The 22,146-nt window shown below is 39.4% G+C and overlaps 1 protein-coding gene across 9 annotated transcripts in view; it reads right to left on the reverse strand.

Annotated features, from left to right (window-relative positions):
* MYO3A (myosin IIIA) overlaps positions 1 to 22,146 on the reverse strand; it is a 244,873-nt gene that overhangs the window by 691 nt on the left and 222,036 nt on the right. For 5 of the 9 annotated variants that reach the window (XM_057498238.1, XM_057498237.1, XM_036902580.2 and 2 more), the window contains 3 exons: positions 9,299 to 9,405; positions 5,428 to 5,468; positions 4,777 to 4,920 (listed from right to left, as the gene is read on the reverse strand). In XM_057498238.1, coding sequence (XP_057354221.1) covers positions 4,777 to 4,920; positions 5,428 to 5,468; positions 9,299 to 9,405 — 292 coding nt within the window. Of the gene's footprint in view, positions 1 to 4,776; positions 4,921 to 5,427; positions 5,469 to 8,113; positions 8,341 to 9,298; positions 9,406 to 22,146 lie in introns of those variants that run through there. The other 4 variants (XR_008996366.1, XR_008996367.1, XM_036902584.2 and 1 more) reach the window with 4 other exon arrangements.

Raw genomic sequence — 22,146 nt, forward strand, 5'->3', positions numbered from 1 at the left:
AGCGGCGCCACCCCGCGCACCGCGTCCCCGCCCACCCCGATTTAGGTGGGTCCTCCTCTCCACACCTCCCACCTACTGCGGGCATTTAAGAACTGCATATTCAGACGTCAGGATAGTGCCAAACGTATCTGCCATCATTTTCTCAGCAGGTTTTCAAAACACCTCTTGGTGAGGAGCAGGACTGGTGGAACCCAGTGGCTGTGTGTGTGGACAACAGCTAAGGAAAGCGTCAGAACGTGCAGTTCAGAAAAGGTCAGCTTCGTTTGGCTTGAGATAACTCACAAGCAATAAACAAATATTTATTTTAATACCTTAATTTTTAACATTCTGGTCAAACAGGAAAAGTCAAGGTGCATAAATAGACAGCCATCATTTTACATTTTAAAACTGCTCAAATGTTTCTTTAAACACCTTCCTACCCCCATCTAAACAAGCACTCCCTGAACAGCACAGGAGCTGTAGGCCCTGTCCACTTTTTCAACGTTTCAATGTTGGGCCACTTTTCATAAGCCCTACCTTTACATTTACCTTTAGATTCTGCAGTTAGCCTGGGAAGTGGGGCAAGTGCAGCTACATAGATTTATTCCTCTGTTCATGGACCACCTACTTACTGGATCAACCCCCAGTGCAGTGACCAAGAGGCTCCGTTCTGATGGAGTTTATAGTCTAGCCTGAGTGAAGACCCCCAACAACTTTCATACACCAGGTGGTGGGAGATGCTATACAGGGAAGTAAGGCAGGCTTACAGGACAGACGAATGGAGAGTAGGGGTTGGTGTGTGTCCATGCAGTCTCAGGAAAGGCCTCTCTGATAAGGTGACATGTGAGGAGAGACCTGAAGGATGGGGAAGAGTGAGCCAGCCAGATCTCTGAGAGGAGCCTTCATTCTAGAATGATGAGTCAACCAGTGTAAAGGTCCCAAGACTACAGTGTGTATACTTAGTTTGAGGCACAGCAAGGCCATCGTGGCCTGAATGGAGTAAGCAAGGGGGAGAAGAGCAAGGGAAGAGGGATACGTAGCAGATGATTTAGTGGTTTGAGACCATACAAAGACCTGAATTTTACTTAGATCAAGGTGGATTTGGAAGAGATCTGAGAGGAGGAATGACTCACGAAAGGATCTGGCTGCCAAAGTGGAATGAAGGATACTGCACAAGTCCAAGCAAGAGTGATGATCGTGGTTTGGGCTGGGCTTGTAGAGGCAGAAAAAGTTGGTCAGATTTTGATCATATCTGGCAGACAGAACTGAAAGTTTGCTGATAGACTGGATGTGGGTTGTAAAAGAAAGGAATCAAGAACGTCTCCAAAGATTTGGGCTGAAACAACTTAAAGGATGAAGTTGCCATTAAAGGAAGGGGGAAGCTACAGGAGGAGTATATTTTGGGGGAGAGGGAAATGCAGATTTTTGGTTTCAGTTAAGCTAAGTTCAAGATATGTATTAGATATAGAGGAGATATTTAATAGGCAGTTGATATATAAATCCTAACCTAGGACTAGGAATTTCAGTTAGGAATTTTAAGTAAACAGGTTAAAGACATTTAAGTTCATGATAAGTGTGTGTTGATAAAGCAAAGGACTAGGACCCCCCCCCCCCAATGCTGAGAAGTTCAGCTCTATGAGTTCAGGTATGGATTATGGATTGGGTTGGAAAGTGGGGCTTGCTACTTGAATATAAGGGAGAAGAAAGGGCTACGTTGTTGAAGGTATATCCAAATGAGTAGGAACAATGATGGAAGGAGAGAACTAGAATTTTGCCTGCAGATGAATATGCCTTTACTGAATAGGGAATTAAAAAAATAAAAGAACCCTTTGGGAAGGTCTTTCAGGGCATCTTGAGCTCAGTGGTTACTTGGCAGGGGAAGTGTTGGTGTAGCATCACCATGGGTATCTATGGGGCAGATCAGTGTTCTCTGTTAGTAACTGACTTGATTCTCATACCTGTTCAGCTTATTTCTGCTGATTATCAACCATCTGCTGGGTACATCAGACACATTAACTCTAATTTGAAGGACAGCATGTCCAGGCCTTAGATTCTTCTTTCCTCAATCTACAGATGAGGAAACAGAAAGATTCTACTTGATACAGACAGTGAGGAGTGGAATGAGGATCAAACCTCAGTCTACAAGCACTCACTCCTCACACTTTCCCACTGCATCCCTTGGCCTCTTGTGCTGATGCTCCTTTCATGATTCTCCTATCCTTAACTCAGGCACCCTTGTTCCATTTCCCCCCTTCCTTCCTCCCTATATCTCCTTGCCATAATTAAAACCTGGCTATGCCTTAAATACCCCACATTTCTCTCATTATTGCTCCCCAGAGACCCCCCCCACCAAGGCCCACCTTAGGAGGAGACAAGACATCAGTTCTCCTGCTGCCTCTAATGGCATTCTCTAGTCACCGACTACCTGCCTTCCTCCTCCATTCATTTAAAATCTGTAACATACTCAACTCATCATTGCTATTGTCCCTGATTCCCAGGTCTACTCACACCTTCTGGGATGACATCAGTACTTGGGGTGTGTGTGTGTATGTAAAATATATGTGATATATTATTAACATAATACATTATATTTGTTTATAAGTGTATAAAATATAGAATACATTTATTTATTATATAATACTTTAATATAGATAATAAGATACATATTCTCTTTCTGAAATAACACCTTCCAACATACAGTTTGGCCTCAACTTTCTGTAATTGTCCCAAAATGTCCTTTGGAGCTGTTTTCCTGTTTTGTTTTTGCTTTCTATTTTAAACCCAGTATCCTCTCAAGGTTTACCTACTGCATTTCAGTTGTTGTCTCTTTAATCTTCCTTAGTTTAGAAAAACCCTGTTAGATTCCCTTGTTTAGCTTTGTTAGCTCAGTATGCATTCTCTCCAGAGCCCAGCACCTTTGACCTAAGGTCCCACCTCCCGTGTTGCTGTATCCACCCCTCCCTCAAGCACCTAGCATGGGCTTTGCGCAAGGAGGGCATGCAGAGGCATAGTGAAGGCCATGGACTCTAAACTCAAAAAGGCCTATGTTTAAGTTCTGGCTCCAACACTTATCTACCTGACTCTTTGCAGTCATTAACCTTTGTAGACTTTGCCTTCTCATCTATAAAACAGGGCAATAATAGAAATTGCCTCACTGCTGTGAGGATGAAATCAGGTAACAGCATAGTGCCTAGCACAAAGTCAGCATTCAGTTAATACTAGCTTCTAGCATTCTTTTCTAGTGAATGCTAACTACATATCCATAGACACCAGGCAGTATTTCAGCAATAGAATGCTTTACAGCAGATAAGTGTCTGCTGGTGGGGGAAGCGGGAGAATATACTGGGCAGGAGGCAGAACAGGTTGTTAAAATGAGAAGCAGGTTAAGTCAGTGAAAAGCAAGTTGAGAAAGGAGTGAAACACCTTGCCTTTCAGTTCACTAACTCAACATGTGCCTTTTTATTCTTCTGTATAGAGCTCAGTGCTTAGACTAGAACATCTCTAAGCTCCAACAAGTTATAGTTCTTGATCCCAAGATGGGAGGACACATCTTCTTTTGGAGACAAGGGCTAGAAATCATAGGTAGATTCTGAAAAAGTAAATCAAGATGATAACAGCCACTATTTAGGAATGCCTCCCCTAGACCACATCTGGAGTTAAGTGCTTCAGTTACATCATTTCATTTAATCTCTATGACAACATGGTGAGGCAGTTATTAGGAAATACTTTTGCACATGTGAAAACAGAAGCTAACAGTGGTCTAGCAACATGAGCAAGGTCACTGAACTATTAAGTGGCAGAATAGGGATCCCAATCTAAAACTGACTCTAAAACCTCTCCTCTTAAGTACCGTGTCACCCTGTAAAAGAGACGGTGAGTGTCCAAGGCTGACAGGATGTTTGCTTAGGGTTTTGGAAACACAGCTTTTCATTGCTTCCATTTTTCATAAGCCATGTTTCCATCATATTATGTGCCCTCAATTTCAAAACTTCACAAAGAATTTTTGGAGAAAGGAAAAAAATTCCTAAAGTAGTAATAAGCAAGCTACAAATGGTTTATTTTACTAAATGTCACACAGTCAGTGGCAAAGTGAGAAATCAAATCCAAAATAAATATTTCTATATGAAACTTTTTCCAAAATAGTTTTTGGTCTGAGATCACCCACTGATTCTGAGAAATTACACAGCATAATTGAGAAACCCACAAGGGATTAAAATTACATTGCTTATACTTAAAACACAGATTTTCTAGATATGATTTATTTATAATTAATATGACATGATTTTTTATCCAAACTGAGGTATTATCTTTAATTGAAGTATAGTTGGTATACAATCTTATATTGGTTTCAAGGAAACTGAGGTATGGGGGTGCTTATTAGTACAACACAGAGAAGACAAGTAATGACTCTATAGCATCTTACTACACTGATAGACAGTGACTGCAATGTGGGGGGTGGTGAGGACTTGATAATACGGCTGAATGTTGAAACTACAATGTTGTTAATGTGAAACCTTTATAAGATTGTATATCAATGATATTTTAATAAAATAAATAAAAGGGGGTGCTTATTAATAATTACACACACCAAGGAAACAGGTATAAACTGGGATTGTGCTTAGATGTCTGACTTCCCTACTATAATACTTATGATTTTACTTTTAAACAGCATATCAGTTTTAAGAGGCAATCTTAAGAATGCTTTGCCATCAATCCATTCACAATATGAAAGTGCTTTAGAAACAGAATTGTGAGTATAAAATTGAAAATGCTGTACATTAGCGTATAATTTATTACCTTTCACCAGCCTTAAAACATTGATTTTGAAGTTCTCTCTGTTGTCTTCGTTCTTTTAAACATGCGTTATGTTCCTTTGGTCTGGAATGACTGGGCAAAAAATCCTTGTAATAAAAATCTTCCAAATCTAGTAATTTTCCCTGACTGTAAATGAACACATAAACACACCACAGTGTCAATCTAATTTTCTACTCATGTAAACTTACAGGATACTTATTTTGTTCTTTTAAACTATTTAGTGTAATGCAAGAGTCACACATACATGTTAATAGAAATAGGAGAAGCCTTGAAATGTGCAAAAACAATATATACCATAAATTAAAAAGAAAATCAAAACCCTTATTGCCCCAGTCAAAACCATTTATCGATAGACCAGGAAAAGCAGATTCTGTCCTGGGACAGTACAATTCATCCAAAAACTACCATATTTGTGTTCATACTGTATGTCTTGCACTGTGTTAGCTCAACAAATTCCCAAAAGGCAAGATCTTATAAATTACATATAAATCACACATTTATAAATATATTGAAAGCACACTACTTCCCAAAACTATTCACATAAAATAGGTGATTTTCAATCATAATTTAACCATATGGACATATATTTTGGTTAAATAAGATGATTTACTGAAATCTAAAAATAGTAATTACCTATCTTTCCTTGGTCGTCTTTTTTCTTCTTGGATTGACTTCTAAAGGGAATAGAATTTTAAAAATCTGTAAAACATTATGATCTTAATATAATTGATATATTACTATAGTTTTAGAATACATAAGTAAATTTGTTCTTATAAAACTAATTTAGAAATAAGTGGATACCATATTTTTTAAATCTAAAGAAATATCATTTACTCAAATTTAACTAATTTTGAACTTGGGATCATTTTCACCAGGCATGGAAGGCAATTAATCTTTGCAATTACATATGAAAAAAGAGTTTTTTAAACAGTGCTCAGTATACACAAGATTACATAAGGTCCATCTACCTACAAATGGGGGAACAAATACCAGAATGAAAACTCATCTCTCTACCACCAAAGCACTTGTGATTCAGGCAGGTTAATGGGGCTGCTTTGATGTCTTGCTATGTATCTTCCTTGTCTGCTGGGAAAGCAGATGAGTGACTAGTGAGGGTAGGTGCTGCAGTCCACAAAAGAAAGGAAATATGACTTCACTAATCGTTTATGGCACAAAAGTAGAAGCGTAGATTATATATATGTTCATTTATAAGATATTTTTGTAGTTGAGAACTTCATCAAGGCACAAACTGGGATATTTAAGTATAGATGTAATTAGATATATTTTAAGCAATACTTTAATTTGAACACCAACAAATGGTACTTCATTCTACTTTTCATATACAGCAATATTATCTTTCATATTGTAACATTAGTAATGTGTTCCGCTATGTGCTGACTCAATATATTTGAGCTCATATGTTTACATTTTGCAAGAACATATATGTCTTCATAGGCTGAGAAAACAAATAACACACCCACCTTGAACAAGCCAAAGATAATATAACTGTTAAAACCCTAATGCAGATTTCAAGTTGGTGGCACCATAGAAGTGCAAGGTAATAAAAATGGCAATGAACTGTGGTTTGTAAATATTGAGGGTTTTCTCCAGTATTTTTAGATACACTAAATCATTTGTTTCTCATGATTTTTTGCTTGTAATATACTAAAATGTTGGATGAGTCTAATAGTTCTTGGCCTCTCTTACTCTTACTGGTTGGTATTTTAGTGAGTGGATGAGGTAGAAATGAGCATAAGTGCATCAAGTCTGGAAGGGGACCATACAGGAAACAACAATGTTGGGGGCATGACACCAGTTACATTCCATCCTCCTTCCCATTTCCTATTACTTCACATTCTTGACCCAGTGCCATAAGCTAGGACATGCTTACAAAATAAGTACAATACCACTATAGGTACAATGACCCTGGCCATCTAGTCAGTGATCCCTGGGACCAGGGTGGGTCTGCTGTGGCTGTTGTGGTCGATTTAATATGACAGAGGTCCTGCCTCCTAGACCCATTATCTGAAAAATGTCTCTTTGCTGGTAACAATTTCTATAATCCAAAGTTACACTTACATGATAGCACTGTGTTGAGTGACAAGAGATCCCCTGTGTACAACCAAGAATCAAATAACATTCTGCCCCTGAGTTCTCAAGCTGATGAGGACCCCCTTTTATTCTGGACCAGCATCTCCTCTGGGAGATGGTGTACAGAAGCTGGTTCTCAGTTACAGGAATTCTTAGAAGAGGAAATGCTGCCCAGGCTTGTTTCACTCCTGCCTGTGTTAGAATATTCTAATGAAGTGTAATTCAGTAATATATCTTTGCAAAAATTATTTAAGATGGTTTATAATAGAAGCAATTATACAATCAAGATAGTAAAATAGGAGTTGTAAGTAAGGAACTAAGAGGGCAGAAGTGTGTGAAGATGGAGCCCTACGTTTCTCTCTTAGTTTCCTAGCAGCAAGGTCAACAAGAAAAGCATGAAATTGCATGTTCACCGTGAAGAGGGAAGCACACTGTACTCATGGGAGAGAGTTTAATACAAATTCTAACACCTGGGGCTTTATACTAAGGACATTTATCACAGAGACAAAGAATGTTTTCAATTATAGTTTTGAAATTACAGATTATCAATTTGAATTTTGGAGTGAAAATAAAGAAGCAAATGTCCCAAGGCAGTTTCTTACAGAACTAGAGTACAGAAGAGAGAAAGAGGAGGGAAAAATAACTCACTAAAAATTATTTCAGTCATTTTTCCTAGATGGATTTAACCTTACATTCTTAAGGCAAACATTGGTGGGATAATTTTACACTGAGAAAACTTGAGCAGCAAGCTCATTCTCCCTGAAGTAAATCCTGAGTCACTGAACCTTGTATGCCTCACAGGGTAGGGACCCTTGTACTTATTCAGAAACATGCATGAGCAATTTAAAAAAAGATGACTTCAACATATTTCTTGAGGACGCCTTCCTTTGAGAGAACAGAGGTCTCAGCTCAGAGAACTTTGAAGACTCTGTTCCTCAGTCATTCCTTTTGGAAATATACCTACCATTTTATTCATGGAGAGGTCTTCCCAAGAACGAAGAAGGTAACCAAACCCAGGGGAAAAAAGGCCTCGGGGTGGCCCAAACTACCAATGCGGTGCATCAGGGAAGTTACTAAAGAAAATAATAAAACTCGAAGGGGCCTTTGATATGAATGTGCTCCATTACTCAGTTTCTGAGGAAACTGTTGGCCCTGAGTCATTATTAGAAAGAGATGTGAGCCACAGATAAAGATTCAGAATCAGCAGCAATTGGGGTCATGAGATTACCCAGAGGTAATGAGAAGAGGCAGTCTGAGATGGGGCGCTAGGCAGCACCGTGGTGGAGAGGAGCCTTCTCTCTAGGGAGAAGGGAGAGGACTAGGAGACTGGTTGGCTTGGAAGTCAAGTGGGAAGCTTCATCCCAGCAGATTGAAAACGTTCTCTGGGTGCCATCTGGGCATGAAGAATCGCTGCTTTCTCACTCTGGCAGAGGGACGTGGAAGAGTGAGTCAGTCCTGCAAAGGGAAAGGCTGGCAGGCAGGGAGGACTCGGGAGCAGCTAACCATGGCAGGTAGCATGGGAACTGGGAGGTGAGACTGACGGGCTTCCTGGCCCCAGTGAGGACGGCCTCGGGAGGGCTGGGATTTAGCTAAAGGATCCATCAGGGGAGAAACACAATCACATTTCTGTCTTACAGGGTTTCTGGCATGAGCTGGAGAGGCTGACTGGAAGCAGTGATGTGGGGCCTGCACTGTTCTCAAGGAGGAATGTGATGGTCTTAAGGAGAGTCAGTGCTGTGAGGTGAGAGAAGGGACATGAACTGGAGGGGCCTTTGCCAGTGGGAGCCACAGTATGGAATGACTAGTCAGATGTCAGGTAAGAGGGAGAGGGCAAGATCAGGATGGCTCCCAAGTCCTTGGTTTAGGTAATTGAGGGATGATGGTGGCATGCATGGAGGACAGGAGCAGTAGAGGAAGGGTGGGCTGGCAGGGGCGATGCCCAGGAGCTCTCACACTGCCTAGTGGGCAGGAGCTGAGCAGTCGGAAGGCCTCAGGACAGTCAACCCTGGCAGTGGAGGACAACCTTATCTGTGCCCAGAGTCCTGATCCATGAGATGGGAATCCACCTTAAGGGCTGTTTCCAGGACTAGACATCACAACGTATGTGAACGTGCCTCACTCTAGGCCTGGGATTTGAGAGCACTCAGTAAAAGGCTCCATCTGTCCCTCCTTCCATGTCTTCTAATTTCATCATAGCTCGCCCCTTTACATTATAGCCCCTCTCTGGAGAGCCCTGCTTTCATGCATTTCTTTTTCAGGGTTGATACTTGCATATCGTCTCAGATTAATGGACCAGCAGAGAGAATGGCGGGGCTGATGTGGGTTTACAGGACTATGGGGGAGACTCAGACCTGGAGGAAGAGGGGCATTACTGCACGCGATGGGGCCCATCTGATAAGAGTGAGCCACTTACATGTAGCAGATAATAGTATGTGGAGTCTTCAGGGCTGTTTAATGTTTTGGGTTTCTGGGGCCTTCTTGGGGGTCTTAATATTTTTGGCTCTTCTCCATTAGAAATACCTGCAAGAAAGGTGATCATAAACAAATGTTCAATTACAAAGACTATTATCAAGCAGTGTTCTCCTTTTGGGGGAATAGGAAATTACACACATACAATTGGAGCTAAAGTGCAAGAGGAAATACCTTTGTCCCTCCCACCAACCCTTATATTCCTGACCACATGCTTCCTTCCCTTTGTCGGGTGGTCTAGGACTTCGAACGCTAAGGGAAAGGAAAGAAGAGTAAGAAAAGAAATGCACAGTCTGGTAATGCAGCAGAGGTACAGCAGTTCAGAGGATGGATTGGGAGAGGGGTCAGAGCCACTATACAACATTTAAAAAGGAGTCTAAAGCTCATAGAATCTTGCTGTCCCCTTCCCTCCCTCAGCACTGGCCTTACACAGTCACCCACCCATCCAAGCACTGCATGGTGTTCACATTAATACCACCCCCTATGCTGTTCCCAAACAAGGAGAATGCTCATGTGTAGCTTGATTCTTTTAAAAGTCCAATCTACTCTTTCACCAAGATTTAGAACTTCAACTATTAGAATTCTCAGCTGTGTCTTCAAAAACTTTGACCAAGAAAGAATAATGTTGGTCATCTTTTCCTGCTTTGTCAATATAGCCAAGTTACCAAAGCAGTAGCAATATCGTGAGACCTTGTGATGATCTGCATGCCTGGTGGTTAGTGCTCATTCCAAGTAGCTTTGTATTTACAGAGCTAAAAGGCCTGCCATGAACCATTCCTGTTTTTCATGATTCTTCACCACCCCATCTTTCAACAGCATTTGTGCAGGAATGTCTGCTCGATAGATATATCGAGATCAGGTGGGTGTGGAGTATGGATACTTATTGAAGGATGACTTCCACTCAACAGGTATCTGGGCATGCATCTCTTAGCAGGATGTTAAGGGCAGGAACAGATCACTATTACATATAATAAAAGGAGTAATGATTCCTAATCCTTAGATGTAGAAATACACAGAGAAACCGAATTTCTCCAAACAATACTAATCAAATCAATTCAAGTAGAAACAAGTCAATGAATATTTAATACTTACTATATGTAAACAACCATAATTGGCAGTTTCAAGCAGCAGAGACTTACAATATCTAACTTTCTAGGCCCATGTCCAGCCTACTAGGTGAACATACTTATCACTTATAGCATTCATATTCTAACATTATCCATCTCATTCCTTTCAAATTCTATGAGAAATTGCTGGATGACAAAGACAGGTCAGCTAGTTGGGGAGTACTTCATTGAGGCGGCATGCATGGAACAGTGCTAATCAGAGAAAACCACTCAGTCACACATTACCACCCTTTTATGCATGAAACAAGGGAAAATGAGATCTTTGTTGATGAGACTATGTTAACTGAGATTTGTGATAGACAGGAAGAGTGAAGGCACTTTTCCAACCAATCTCTGAGGTTGGGCTCTGTCTCCTTTCTTCTCCACAGTAGTAGACAGAAGAATCCAAATATCTGGGCCCATTTAGATCCTGAGACTAAACTGCTTATTACTAGTGGGGGCAGAGTCTTCATCTGGTCTCTACACTTGATCCCACTGATGAAAATCAGGTTTTCCTTCTGGGAATACCACTTTATTATGCAATTTCATTTTTCAAAAACTTAAGATACATTCATCTCCTATTGGACACTTAGGTTGCTTCCATTTCTTGGCTATTGTAAATAGTGCTGCGATAAACATAGGGGTGCATCTGTCTTTTTCAAACTGGGCTGCTGGATTCTTAGGGTAAATACCTAGAAGTGGAATTCCTGGGTCAAATAGTATTTCTATTTTGAGCTTTTTGAAGAACCTCCACACTGCTTTCCACAATGGTTGAACTAATTTACATTTCCACCAGCAGTGTAGGAGGGTTCCCCTTTCTCAACAACCTCGCCAACATTTGTTGTTGTTTGTCTTTTGGATGGTAGCAATCCTTACTGGTGTGAGGTGATATCTCATTGTGGTTTTAATTTGCATTTCTCTGATGACTAGCGATGTGGAGCATCTTTTCATGTGTCTGTTGGCCATCTGAATTTCTTCTTTGGAGAACTGTTTGTTCAGCTCTTCTGCCCATTATTTAATTGGATTATTTGCTTTTTGTTTGTTGAGGCATGTGAGCTCTTTATATATTTTGGATGTCAATCCTTTATCAGATCTGTCATTTATGAATATATTCTCCCATACTGTAGGGTACCTTTTTGTTCTATTAATGGTGTTCTTTGCTGTATAGAAGCTTTTCAGCTTGATATAGTCCCACTTGTTCATTTTTGCTTTTGTTTTCCTTGCCCAGGGAGATATGTTCATGAAGAAATCACTCATGTTTATATCCAAGAGATTTTTGCCTATGTTTTTTTCTAAGAGGTTTATGGTTTCATGACTTACATTCAGGTCTTCGATCCATTTTGGTAGATGAATGGATAAAGAAGATGTGGTACATATACACAATGGAATATTATTCAGCCATAAGAAGAAAACAAATCCTACCATTTGCAACAACATGGATGGAGCTAGAGGGTATTATGCTAGTGAAATAAGCCGGGCAGAGAAAGACAAGTACCAAATGATTTCACTCATCTGTGGAGTATAAGAACAAAGGAAAACTGAAGAAACAAAACAGCAGCAGAATCACAGAACCCAAGAATGGACTAACAGTTACCAAAGGGAAAGGGACTGGGGAGCATGGGTGGGAAGGGAGGGATAAGGGCAGGGAAAAAGAAAGGGGGCCTTACGATTAGCATGTATAATGTGGGGGGGGCATGGGGAGGGCTATGCAACACAGAGAAGACAAGTAGTGATTCTACAGCATCTTACTATGCTGGTGGACAGTGACTGTAATGGGGTTTGTGGGGGGGACTTCGTGAAGGGGGGAGCCTAGTAAACATAATGTTATTCATGTAATTGTAGATTAATGATAACACCAACAAAAACAAAACTTAAGATACTTCTTCTTTTGTTCTTCAATAAGCCCAAACTTCTCCTAGATCCAGATTAGTTAAGGTCTTAGCAATTCCAATTTTAGTTCCCATTCCCCCACAAAATGACTTATCTTCTTGTTACTTTTTTGGAACCCTAACACACCTTGTTTATAGCTATAACTTTTCTTATTCTCATCTTCTCATAGAAAAGCTTTGCATAGCTTCACTGAAATCTTAAGCATCCTTCAATGCTTGTCTCCCGTGCCACCCCTTCCATGAGCTTTGGTTGACTTGTCAGTGAGTTCCCTCTTACAAGAACACCAACTGTACTTACAGACTTACTCTTGAAGATGTCTTTGTAAGTTTGAATTGTTTCCCCTCAAAATTCATATGTTGAAATCCTCATTCCCAAGACCTGGGAATGTGACTGTATTTTGAGAAAGGGACTTTAAAGTGAGGTCATTAGGGTGGCCCTAATCCAGTATGACTGGTGTCCTTATAAGAACAGATTAGGATACAGACTCACACGGAAGGCAGACCATGTAAAGACATGAGGTGAAGATGGCTAGACAGCTGCCTACAGGCCAAGGAGAGGCCTCAGAAGGAAACAACCTTGCCAACACCATCCTGAACTTCTAATCTCAGAACTGTGAGGAAATAAATTTCTTCTTTGTAAGCCACCCAGTCTGCAGAAATTTTTTGCAGCAGCCCTAACACAGAAATATAAAACCTTACTATACTATACACAATAAAAACTGTACTTGTGAATTTTTTTAAAATACTGAGACCACATGTTTTGGGATGGGGGGATCATTACTTAAGTTTTAATGCTCTTCTGCCTTGTTACTGGTTGTCTGCATGTGGTAGGTGTTTGGAGATGTTAAGAAGCTTGATTGGTTCCATTTTAGCTTAGAGACACAATGCTAAGTGAATAGCAGATACGCTCTATATTTTTGTTAACTGATCATTGTAGTCACCACATATAAAAATGAATTTCTGATTCTTTAAAGATAAATGTAAATAAAAGAATTAACAAAACTCTTGAAGGAGAATCCCAAGGATTTAATGAACCATCTATGGGTACAAATGTCTTAACCAAAATTCAGAAGTCTTAAGAAAGGCAGACAATCCTGCCTCATAAAAAATAGATGAAAACCTTAACATGACAGCACGGTCAAAGGACACATGATAGATCTGGCAAACTGTATTTACAGCACAGATGACAAGTAACAGGTTGGTATTTCTAACACACAAGAGTGCCAACAAATGACTACAAAAATACAAACTGAAAGAAAAATGGGCAAAATATATAAACAGGATGTCCAAGGTGAGCAAATCCAAAAAGCCGACAGCATGGGAAGGCACCTGAGCTTGCTAGCAGATGCAGAAATATAAACTAAGAAAACAGTAAAATACCATTTTACTTCAGACACATTAGCAAAGGTTAAAGAGAAGAATAACACTGCTGGACAGAATGTCAGAAAAAGTCTATTCTCACAAATCATTGAAGGAAATATCAGCTGTTAGGGCTTTCAAGAAATTAGTTTATCAAAACTCAAAATATCTTTCAACTCAACCCTCCCTGAGGACTTATGCCATAAGCCTAGTATACAAGGACATTTTCAAAGATGTTTACTGCAACATTTGTCATAGTACCAATAAGTTGAAGCAAAGTGAAAATCTAACAGGGAAATGGTTATACAAATTACTGGGCTACATGCATGAAATATTACACATCCTTTGAAAAGACTGAACTATGGCTATTCCAGTTGCTGTGCAGGGATTCCAGCTAAGGTTCTGGAGGACAAAAGTAAGGTATATAAATGTTCATATTATGAGCCTATTTATAGAAAAATGACAAAAATCTCTGTGTGTGCATGTGCGTGTAAGTCCACATATGCATCTCTGCAAAAAACATAAAAGACAACATGTTTTATAATAAAGGGTTCCTTTATTATAGGAGCATAATGTGTGAGTTGGGGAAGGAGAACAGGGAGAAAGAAACAGAAAAAAGAAAATGAAAAAATACTGCTCTCAAAGGAATCCTGGAATGTATGGTATGATCACAATTATGTGAAATTGTAAGTATTTTTTTTTAAATAGTGGGACCATATATTTTGGGTGGGGGGATCATTACTTAACTTCTACATGTAAGTAAGCATGCAGGGACATGTACATTATAGAGATAAAAAATGTCAAAGTGCCACAGAAGTCCACAGATCTGCCAATACAAGGGACCCAAGGAGGACAACAACAAGACATATAATAATTAAAATGGCAAAAATCAAAGACAAGGTCAGAGTATTAAAAGCAGCCAGAGAGAGAAAAAAGATCACCTACAAAGGAAAACCCAGCAGGTTATCATCAGACTTATCATCAGAAACCTTACAGGCCAGGAGGAAGTGGCATGATATATTCAATGCAATGAAACAGAAGGGCCTCAAGCCAAGAATACTCTACCCAGCAAGATTATCATTTAAATTTGAAGGAGGGATTAAACAATTCCCAGATAAGTAAAAATTAAGGGAATTTACCTCCCGCAAACCATCTCTACAGTGTATTTTAAAGGGACTGCTCTAGATGGAAGTGTGCCTAAGACTAAAAAGCTGTCACCAGAGAAAATAAAACCACAGCAAAGGAAGTAGACCAACTAAATACTAAACAAATGCAAAATTAAATCAGCTACCCACAAACTCAGTCAAGGGATACACAGAGTTCAGAATATGACACCTAACATATAAAGAATGGAGGATGAAGAAAAAGAAGGGAGAGAAAAAAGAAACATCAGACTGTGTTTATAATAGCGTAGTAAGTGAGTTAAGGTAGATGCTAGATAGTAAAGAAGCTGCCCTTGAAACTTTGGTAACTATGAATCTAAAGCCTGGAATGGCAATAAGTACATATCTATCAATAATCACCCTAAAAGTAAATGGACTGAATGCACCAATCAAAAGACAAAGAGTTACAGAATGGATAAAAAAGCAAGACCCATCTATATTCTGCCTACAAGAGACTCACCTCAAACCCAAAGACATGCACAAACTAAAAGTGAAGGGATGGAAAAAGATATTTCATGCAAACAATAGGGAGACAAAAGCAGGTTTTTCAGTACTTGAATCAGACAAAATAGACTTCAAAACAAAGTAACAAGAGACAAAGAATGACATTACATAATGATAAAGGGGTCAATCGAACAAGAAGATATAACCATTATAAATATATATGCACCCAACACAGGAGGACCGACATATGTGAAACAAATAATAACAGAATTAAAGGGGGAAAAAGACTGCAATGCATTCATTTTGGGAGACTTCAACACACCATTCACTCCAAAGTGGAGATCAACAAGACAGAAAACAAGAAAGGAGACAGAGGCACTGGACAACACATTACAACAGATGGACCTAAAAGACAGCTATAGAACTCTACACCCAAAAGCAGCAAGATACACATTCTTCTCAAGTGCACATGGAACATTTTCCAGAACAGACCACATACTAGCCACAAAAAGAGCCTCAGTAAATTTAAAAACATTGAAATTCTACCAAACAACTTCTCAGATCACAAAGGTATAAGCTAGAAATAAATTGTACAAAGAAAACCAAAAAGGCACACAAACACATGGAGGCTTAACAACATGCTCCTAAATAATCAATGGATCAATGACAAAATTAAACCAGAGGTCAAAAAATATATGGAGACAAATTAAAACAAGAGCACAAAGCCCCAACTTCTGTAGGAGGCAGTGAAGGCAGTTCCAAGAGGAAAGTATTTAGCAGTCCAGGCCTATTTAAAGAAGGAAGAACAATCCCAAATGAACAGTCTAAATTAACAATTATTGAAACTGGAAAAAGAAGAATAAATGAGGTCCACAGTCAACAGAAGGAGGGACATAATAAAGATGAGAGAAGAAATAAATAAAATTGAGAAGAATAAAACAATAGAAAAAATTAATGAAACCAAGAGGAGGTTCTTTGAGAAAAATAAACAAAACAGATAAACCCCTTGCCAGACTTACCAAGAAAGAGAGAATCTACACACATAAACAGAATCAGAAATGAGAAAGGAAAAATCACTATGGACACCACCAAAATACAAAGAATTATTAGAGAATACTATTAAAAATTATATGCTAACAAATTGGATAACCTAGAAGAAGGGGACAATTTTCTAGAAAAATACAACTTCCCAAGACTGACACATGAAGAAACAGAAAATCTGAACAGACCAAATACCAGCAATGACATTGAATCGGTAATCAAAAAACAACCCAAGAACAAAACTCCCAGACCAGATGGCTTCACCACTGAATATTATCAGACATTTAGAGAAGACATAATACCCATTTTCCTTAAAGTTTTCCAAAAACAGAAGAAGAGGGACTACTTTCAAACTCATTCTATGAAGCCTGCATCACTCTAATAACAAAACCAGGCAAAGGCACCACAAAAAAAGAAAATTACAGATCCATATCCCTGATGAACATAGATGCAGAAATACTCAAAAAATATTAGCAAACTGAATTCAAAAATACATCAAGAGGGTCATACACCACGACCAAGTGTGATTCATCCCAGGGATGCAAGGATGGTACAACATTAAAAAATCCATCAACATCAACCACACCAACAAAAAGAAGGACAAAAACCACATGATCACCTCCACAGATGCTGAAAAAGAATTCAACAAAATTCAACATCCATTCATGATAAAAACTCTAAACAAAATGGGTATAGAGGGCAAGTACCTCAACATAATAAGGCCATATATGACAAACCCACAGCCAACATCATACTTAACAGTGAAAAACTGAAAGCTTCCCCTCTAAGATTGGGATGAGACAAGAATGCCCAGTCTCCTTGCTTTTATTCAACACAGTACTGGAGGTCCTACCCAGAGCAATCAGACAACACAAAGAAATACAAGGCATTCAGATTGGTAAGGAAGAAGTCAAACTGTCACTGTTTGCAGATGACATGATATTGTACTTAAAAAACCCTAAATAATCTACTCCAAAACTCCTAGAACTAATATCTGAATTCAGCAAAGTTGCAGGATACAAAATTAATACACAGAAATTTGTTGCATCCCTATACACTAACAATGAACTAGGAGAAGGAGAAATCAGGAAAACAATTTCATTCATCATTGCATCAAAAAGAATAAAATACTTGGGAATAAAACTAACAAAGGAAGTGAAAGACCTATACACTGAAAACTACAAGACACTCCTAGAAGAAATTAAAGGGGACACTAATAAATGGAAATTCATCCCATGCTCTTGGCTAAGAAGAATTAATATTGTCAAAATGGCCATCCTGTCTAAAGCAATCTACAGAATAAATGCAATCCTTATCAAAATACCTACAGCATTCTTCAACGAACTGGATCAAACAGTTCTAAAATTCATATGGAACCACAAAAGACCCCAAATAGCCAAAGCAATACTGAAAAGGACGAATAAAGCAGGGGGGATCTCACTCCCCAACTTCAAGCTCTACTACAAAGTCACAGTTATCAAGACAATTTGGCACTGGCTCAAGAACAGACCCATAGACCAATGGAACAGAATAAGGAGTCCAGATATTAACCCAAGCATATATGGTTAATTAATATACAATAAAGGAGCCATGGACATACAATGGGGAAATGACAGCCTCTTCAACAACTGGTGTTGGCAAAACTGGACAGCTACATGTAAGAGAATGAAACTGGATTACTGTCTAACTCCATACACAAAAGTAAACTTGAAATGGATCAAAGACCTGAATGTAAGCCATGAAACCATAAAGTGCTTAGAAAACATAGGCAAAACTCTCTTGAATATAAACATAAGCAACTTTTTAATAAGCATATCTCTCCAGGCAAGGGAAACAAAACCAAAAATGAACAAGCGGGACTGTATCAAACTAAAAAGCTTCTGTACAGCAAAGGACACCATCAGCAGAATAAAAAGGCATCCTACAGCATGGGATAATATATTCATAAATGACATATCTGATAAGGGGTTGACATCCAAAATACATAAAGAGCTCATGTGCCTCAACATCCAAAAAGCAAATAACCCAATTAAAAAATGGGCAGGGATCTGAACAGACAATTCTCCAAAGAAGAAATTCAGATGGCCAACAGGCACATAAAAAGATGCTCCACATCACTAATCACCAGAGAAACACAAATTAAAACCACAGTGAGATATCACCTCACACCAGTTAGGATGGCCAACATCCAAAAGACAAACAACAAATGCTGGCGAGGTTGTGGAGAAAGGGGATTGTTCCTACCCTGCTGGTGGGAATGTAAATTAGTTCATCCCTGGTGGAAAGCAGTATGGAGGTTCTTCAAAAATCTAAAAATAGAAATGCCGCTTGACCCAGGAATTCCACTTCTAGGAATTTACCCTAAGAATGCAGGTTCACAGATTCAAAAAGACATATGCACCCTATGTTTATCACAGCACTATTTACAATAGCCAAGACTTGGAACAACCTAAGTGTCCATCAGTAGATGAATGGATAAAGAAGAGGTGGTACATATACACAATGGAATATTATTCAGCCATAAGAAGAAAGCAAATTTGACCATTTGCAACAACATGGATGGAGCTAGAGGGTATTATGCTTAGTGAAATAAGCCAGGCAGAGAAAGACAAATACCAAATGATTTCACTCATCTGTAGAGTATAACAACAAAGCAGTAACTGAAGGAACAAAACAGCATCAGACTCACAGATCCCAAGAATGGACTAACAGTTTCCAAAGGTAAAGGGACTGGGAGGGTTAGGGGCAAGGGAGGGATAAAGGAATTAAGGGATATTATGATTAGCACACATAATATAGGGGGGGCATGGGGAAGGAAGTATAGCACAGAGAAGACAAGTAGTGGCTCTATAGCATCTTACTACGCTGAAGGACAATGACTGTAATGGGGTATGTGGTGGAGATTTGATAATGGGGGAATATAGTAACCACAATGTTGCTCATGTTATTGTATATCAATAACCTTAATAAAAAATGTCAAAGTGCACTGAATTTTTAGAATTTCTGTTTAATTGTTATCTCTCACAGAATCTGCTTTAGTGTTTGTTCATTGACCGTCTTCACCAGGATAATCTAAAGCAGAGGGCTGACTGTTCTTCAAGGGTGTCACACTTAAGATATTGCCATGCAAAATGGGCAGCCGGTAAGTGAAAATTATAGATGGATGTATTCAACAGGGTCTGATTGCTCAGATTAAATTTCCCCAGGCTATTTTTGAAGGACAAACTACCCGTGACTCTAACAGCATACAAATATTTCAGAACGGCATAAACTTATTTTCCCTGGAAATTTTTGTGCCTTTGGGGTAGTACAAACACTGCCTGGTAACATCATTCCAACCCTTTTATTACAAAAGTGACATAAACATTTATAACCACAAATTATCACCAGCATATCAATGTTGGCAGTAGCAAAATTAGGTTTATGACTATTTTATGTAATGTGCATGATAAATAATAGCTTGCAAAGGTTACTGCTATATTAAATAGCCAGAAGATAAAATATTATTTATATTATAGTTCTAATAATAATTTCATTAAGTGTTTTAGTTTCCCAGGAATGCACATTTTAGAAATAATGCATGGATAAAAATCTCAACTTTTTGTACTCAGCATAAAACTCATTGCCAATATTTGCTTAGGAAATTAAATTTCAGTATGGTTCTCATTTTAATGATAATGACACCATTTTACTTAAGTATACATGCAGAGTATAATTTGCATAAGTATCACATGTCTACATCAGATATTAGCAGAACAGAAATGCACTTATGTTACTGTAATTTCTTCTTTAAGAAATCAATATTTTGGTTTTTGTAAATCTCCATTTACTTCTGACAGTCTGTGAACTTAAAGCAATATAGTGACATCTTGGAAGGGAGGAATATTCATTGCTGCATGTCAAAGGCAAGATTCACCCTAGTCAGGGCTGCAACCTGCTTTTCTGAAGCCGCTCTTGTGCCTTTTACCTCATCTGTCCTTCCAGCCAGGCTAGCAGTGCTTGAACCGGATACAGGTGGGTCCTCAGTGCTGCTGCCTGCCGTGCACGGCCTCCTGCTCTGGGCTCCTGACTTTCATTTCCCCTGGGTGCCCGGGGTCTGACCACTTGCTTTATTCTACTCAGTGCTCTATCTGTGGTCTCCTCAGTCCACCCGAGGTGACAGGCTGGAAGGGCTGGTGGTTCTCCCACTCTGTGCGTGCCCTGAACACTTTGGGGATGATGTGCTGCTCATGGGTCTGGCTCCCAGGCTTCCTCTGACCTCCTCTGCAGGCAGCTCTGAGGCCCCAGCTCGCTCGGAACTGCTCAAGGAATGCCTTTGGCTCTTCCTTTTGTACCAGCTGAACACGGATGCCCTAGAGCCAGCTTACACCTGTACATACCCTCTAGGTCCCCGGCTGTAAGCTTTCACCACTCTCTGAGATGGGTACTGTGTAATGGCATCTAGAAAACTGAGCATTTAGTTTTTTAATCACCCTCTTAAGGTTTAGCTAAAGTGCCACCCCCTGCCTGACCCTCCTGTCTCTTCCACTTAAGCCACAGGAGAAGCACAGGAGAATAAAGCAGCTCTGTTTGTGGGGTCACCAAAAGACATGCCCTCTGGATGATCATTTGTCTCCCGGACATGATCGCTAAGTACCTGCTGGCTACCGTCCTCTCTGTTGGGCTGAGGTCATGCCTTCGTGTCCTCAGAGGCTGGTTTGTTTCCTTCCAATCTGTGGGGTTAGGCTACACCCTTGCTCCCAGTCATACTGCACATGCGTGCACAGTCGTCAAAGGAGGGCGCCCTCCCCCTCCTCCCGCCAGAGGTATATGGGAATGCACACGTGATGCTAACGGTGTCTTAAGTGTGCCACCTTCTTTGGGGATAGTGAGTGGCTGGGCTGGACTGTATCCTGTTGTAGGACAATACATGGGGCTATGAAGGCAGTAAAACAACAAAAGACATGCTTACTTGCCTGGAATAAGGAAAACTCAGAAGTGGCATTTAAGGCCCCTTAATTACATCTTGATTATTTTTCAAGCTCATATTAATCCTAATCTATCTGAAAAATATTTGAGTGTATAGCCTGAGGTGAAACCTATGTTAATTTTTCACAAACAGCCAAATTTTAGAAAATTGTTCATTGACTGTTCATAATCATTTCCTCAGATTGGCCTTTTAAAAACAGAAAAGTACATGACCTGATTTTAAACAAACAATATTTTGTTTCTTCTTGCCTTCTGCTCACAATTTATAACTCACAGGTGATTCCTATCAAGGTGAGATGAAACATACCAGTATTTTTAATAAGCCATTACTCCTTATTGGAGGAAGTCTGGCTATAAGCATGACCAAGGGGAGATGCCAAGCAAGCTTTCAGTGGCTCAAGACAGCCTGGTAGCAAAGAAGCCGTATCTGGAGATGACAATGGAGTCTTAAAACACAGGACTCTGTACCAGGCTGTAGTAACATTACTGAGATTCTTAGTTTTATACAGACGTGGGCTCTGAAGGTCCAAGTCCGCAAGGGTTTTTCTAGGATGCTACATACAGGTGTTCTTGTTAATGAACCACCTTACAGCTGGGAGAGTAAGATAACTTCTACTATTTCACTTCCAATTTGGTAATATCTTACCCAGTAGTTTAGATTAGCTAGCAGTTTGCCAAGGTTATTCTTTGAAAAATGACTTCTAAGGGCTGCCATATCCTTATTTTCTAATTTTAGTTTTTGCCACATACATACATTTTTTTTGTTCTGATTATTTCCTTGGCTATGTTCTCGTAAGTGGGTTTACTGTGTCAACAGTATAA

The sequence above is a fragment of the Manis pentadactyla genome, chromosome 3 (genome assembly GCF_030020395.1).
Source record: "Manis pentadactyla isolate mManPen7 chromosome 3, mManPen7.hap1, whole genome shotgun sequence".
NCBI lineage: Eukaryota > Metazoa > Chordata > Mammalia > Pholidota > Manidae > Manis > Manis pentadactyla.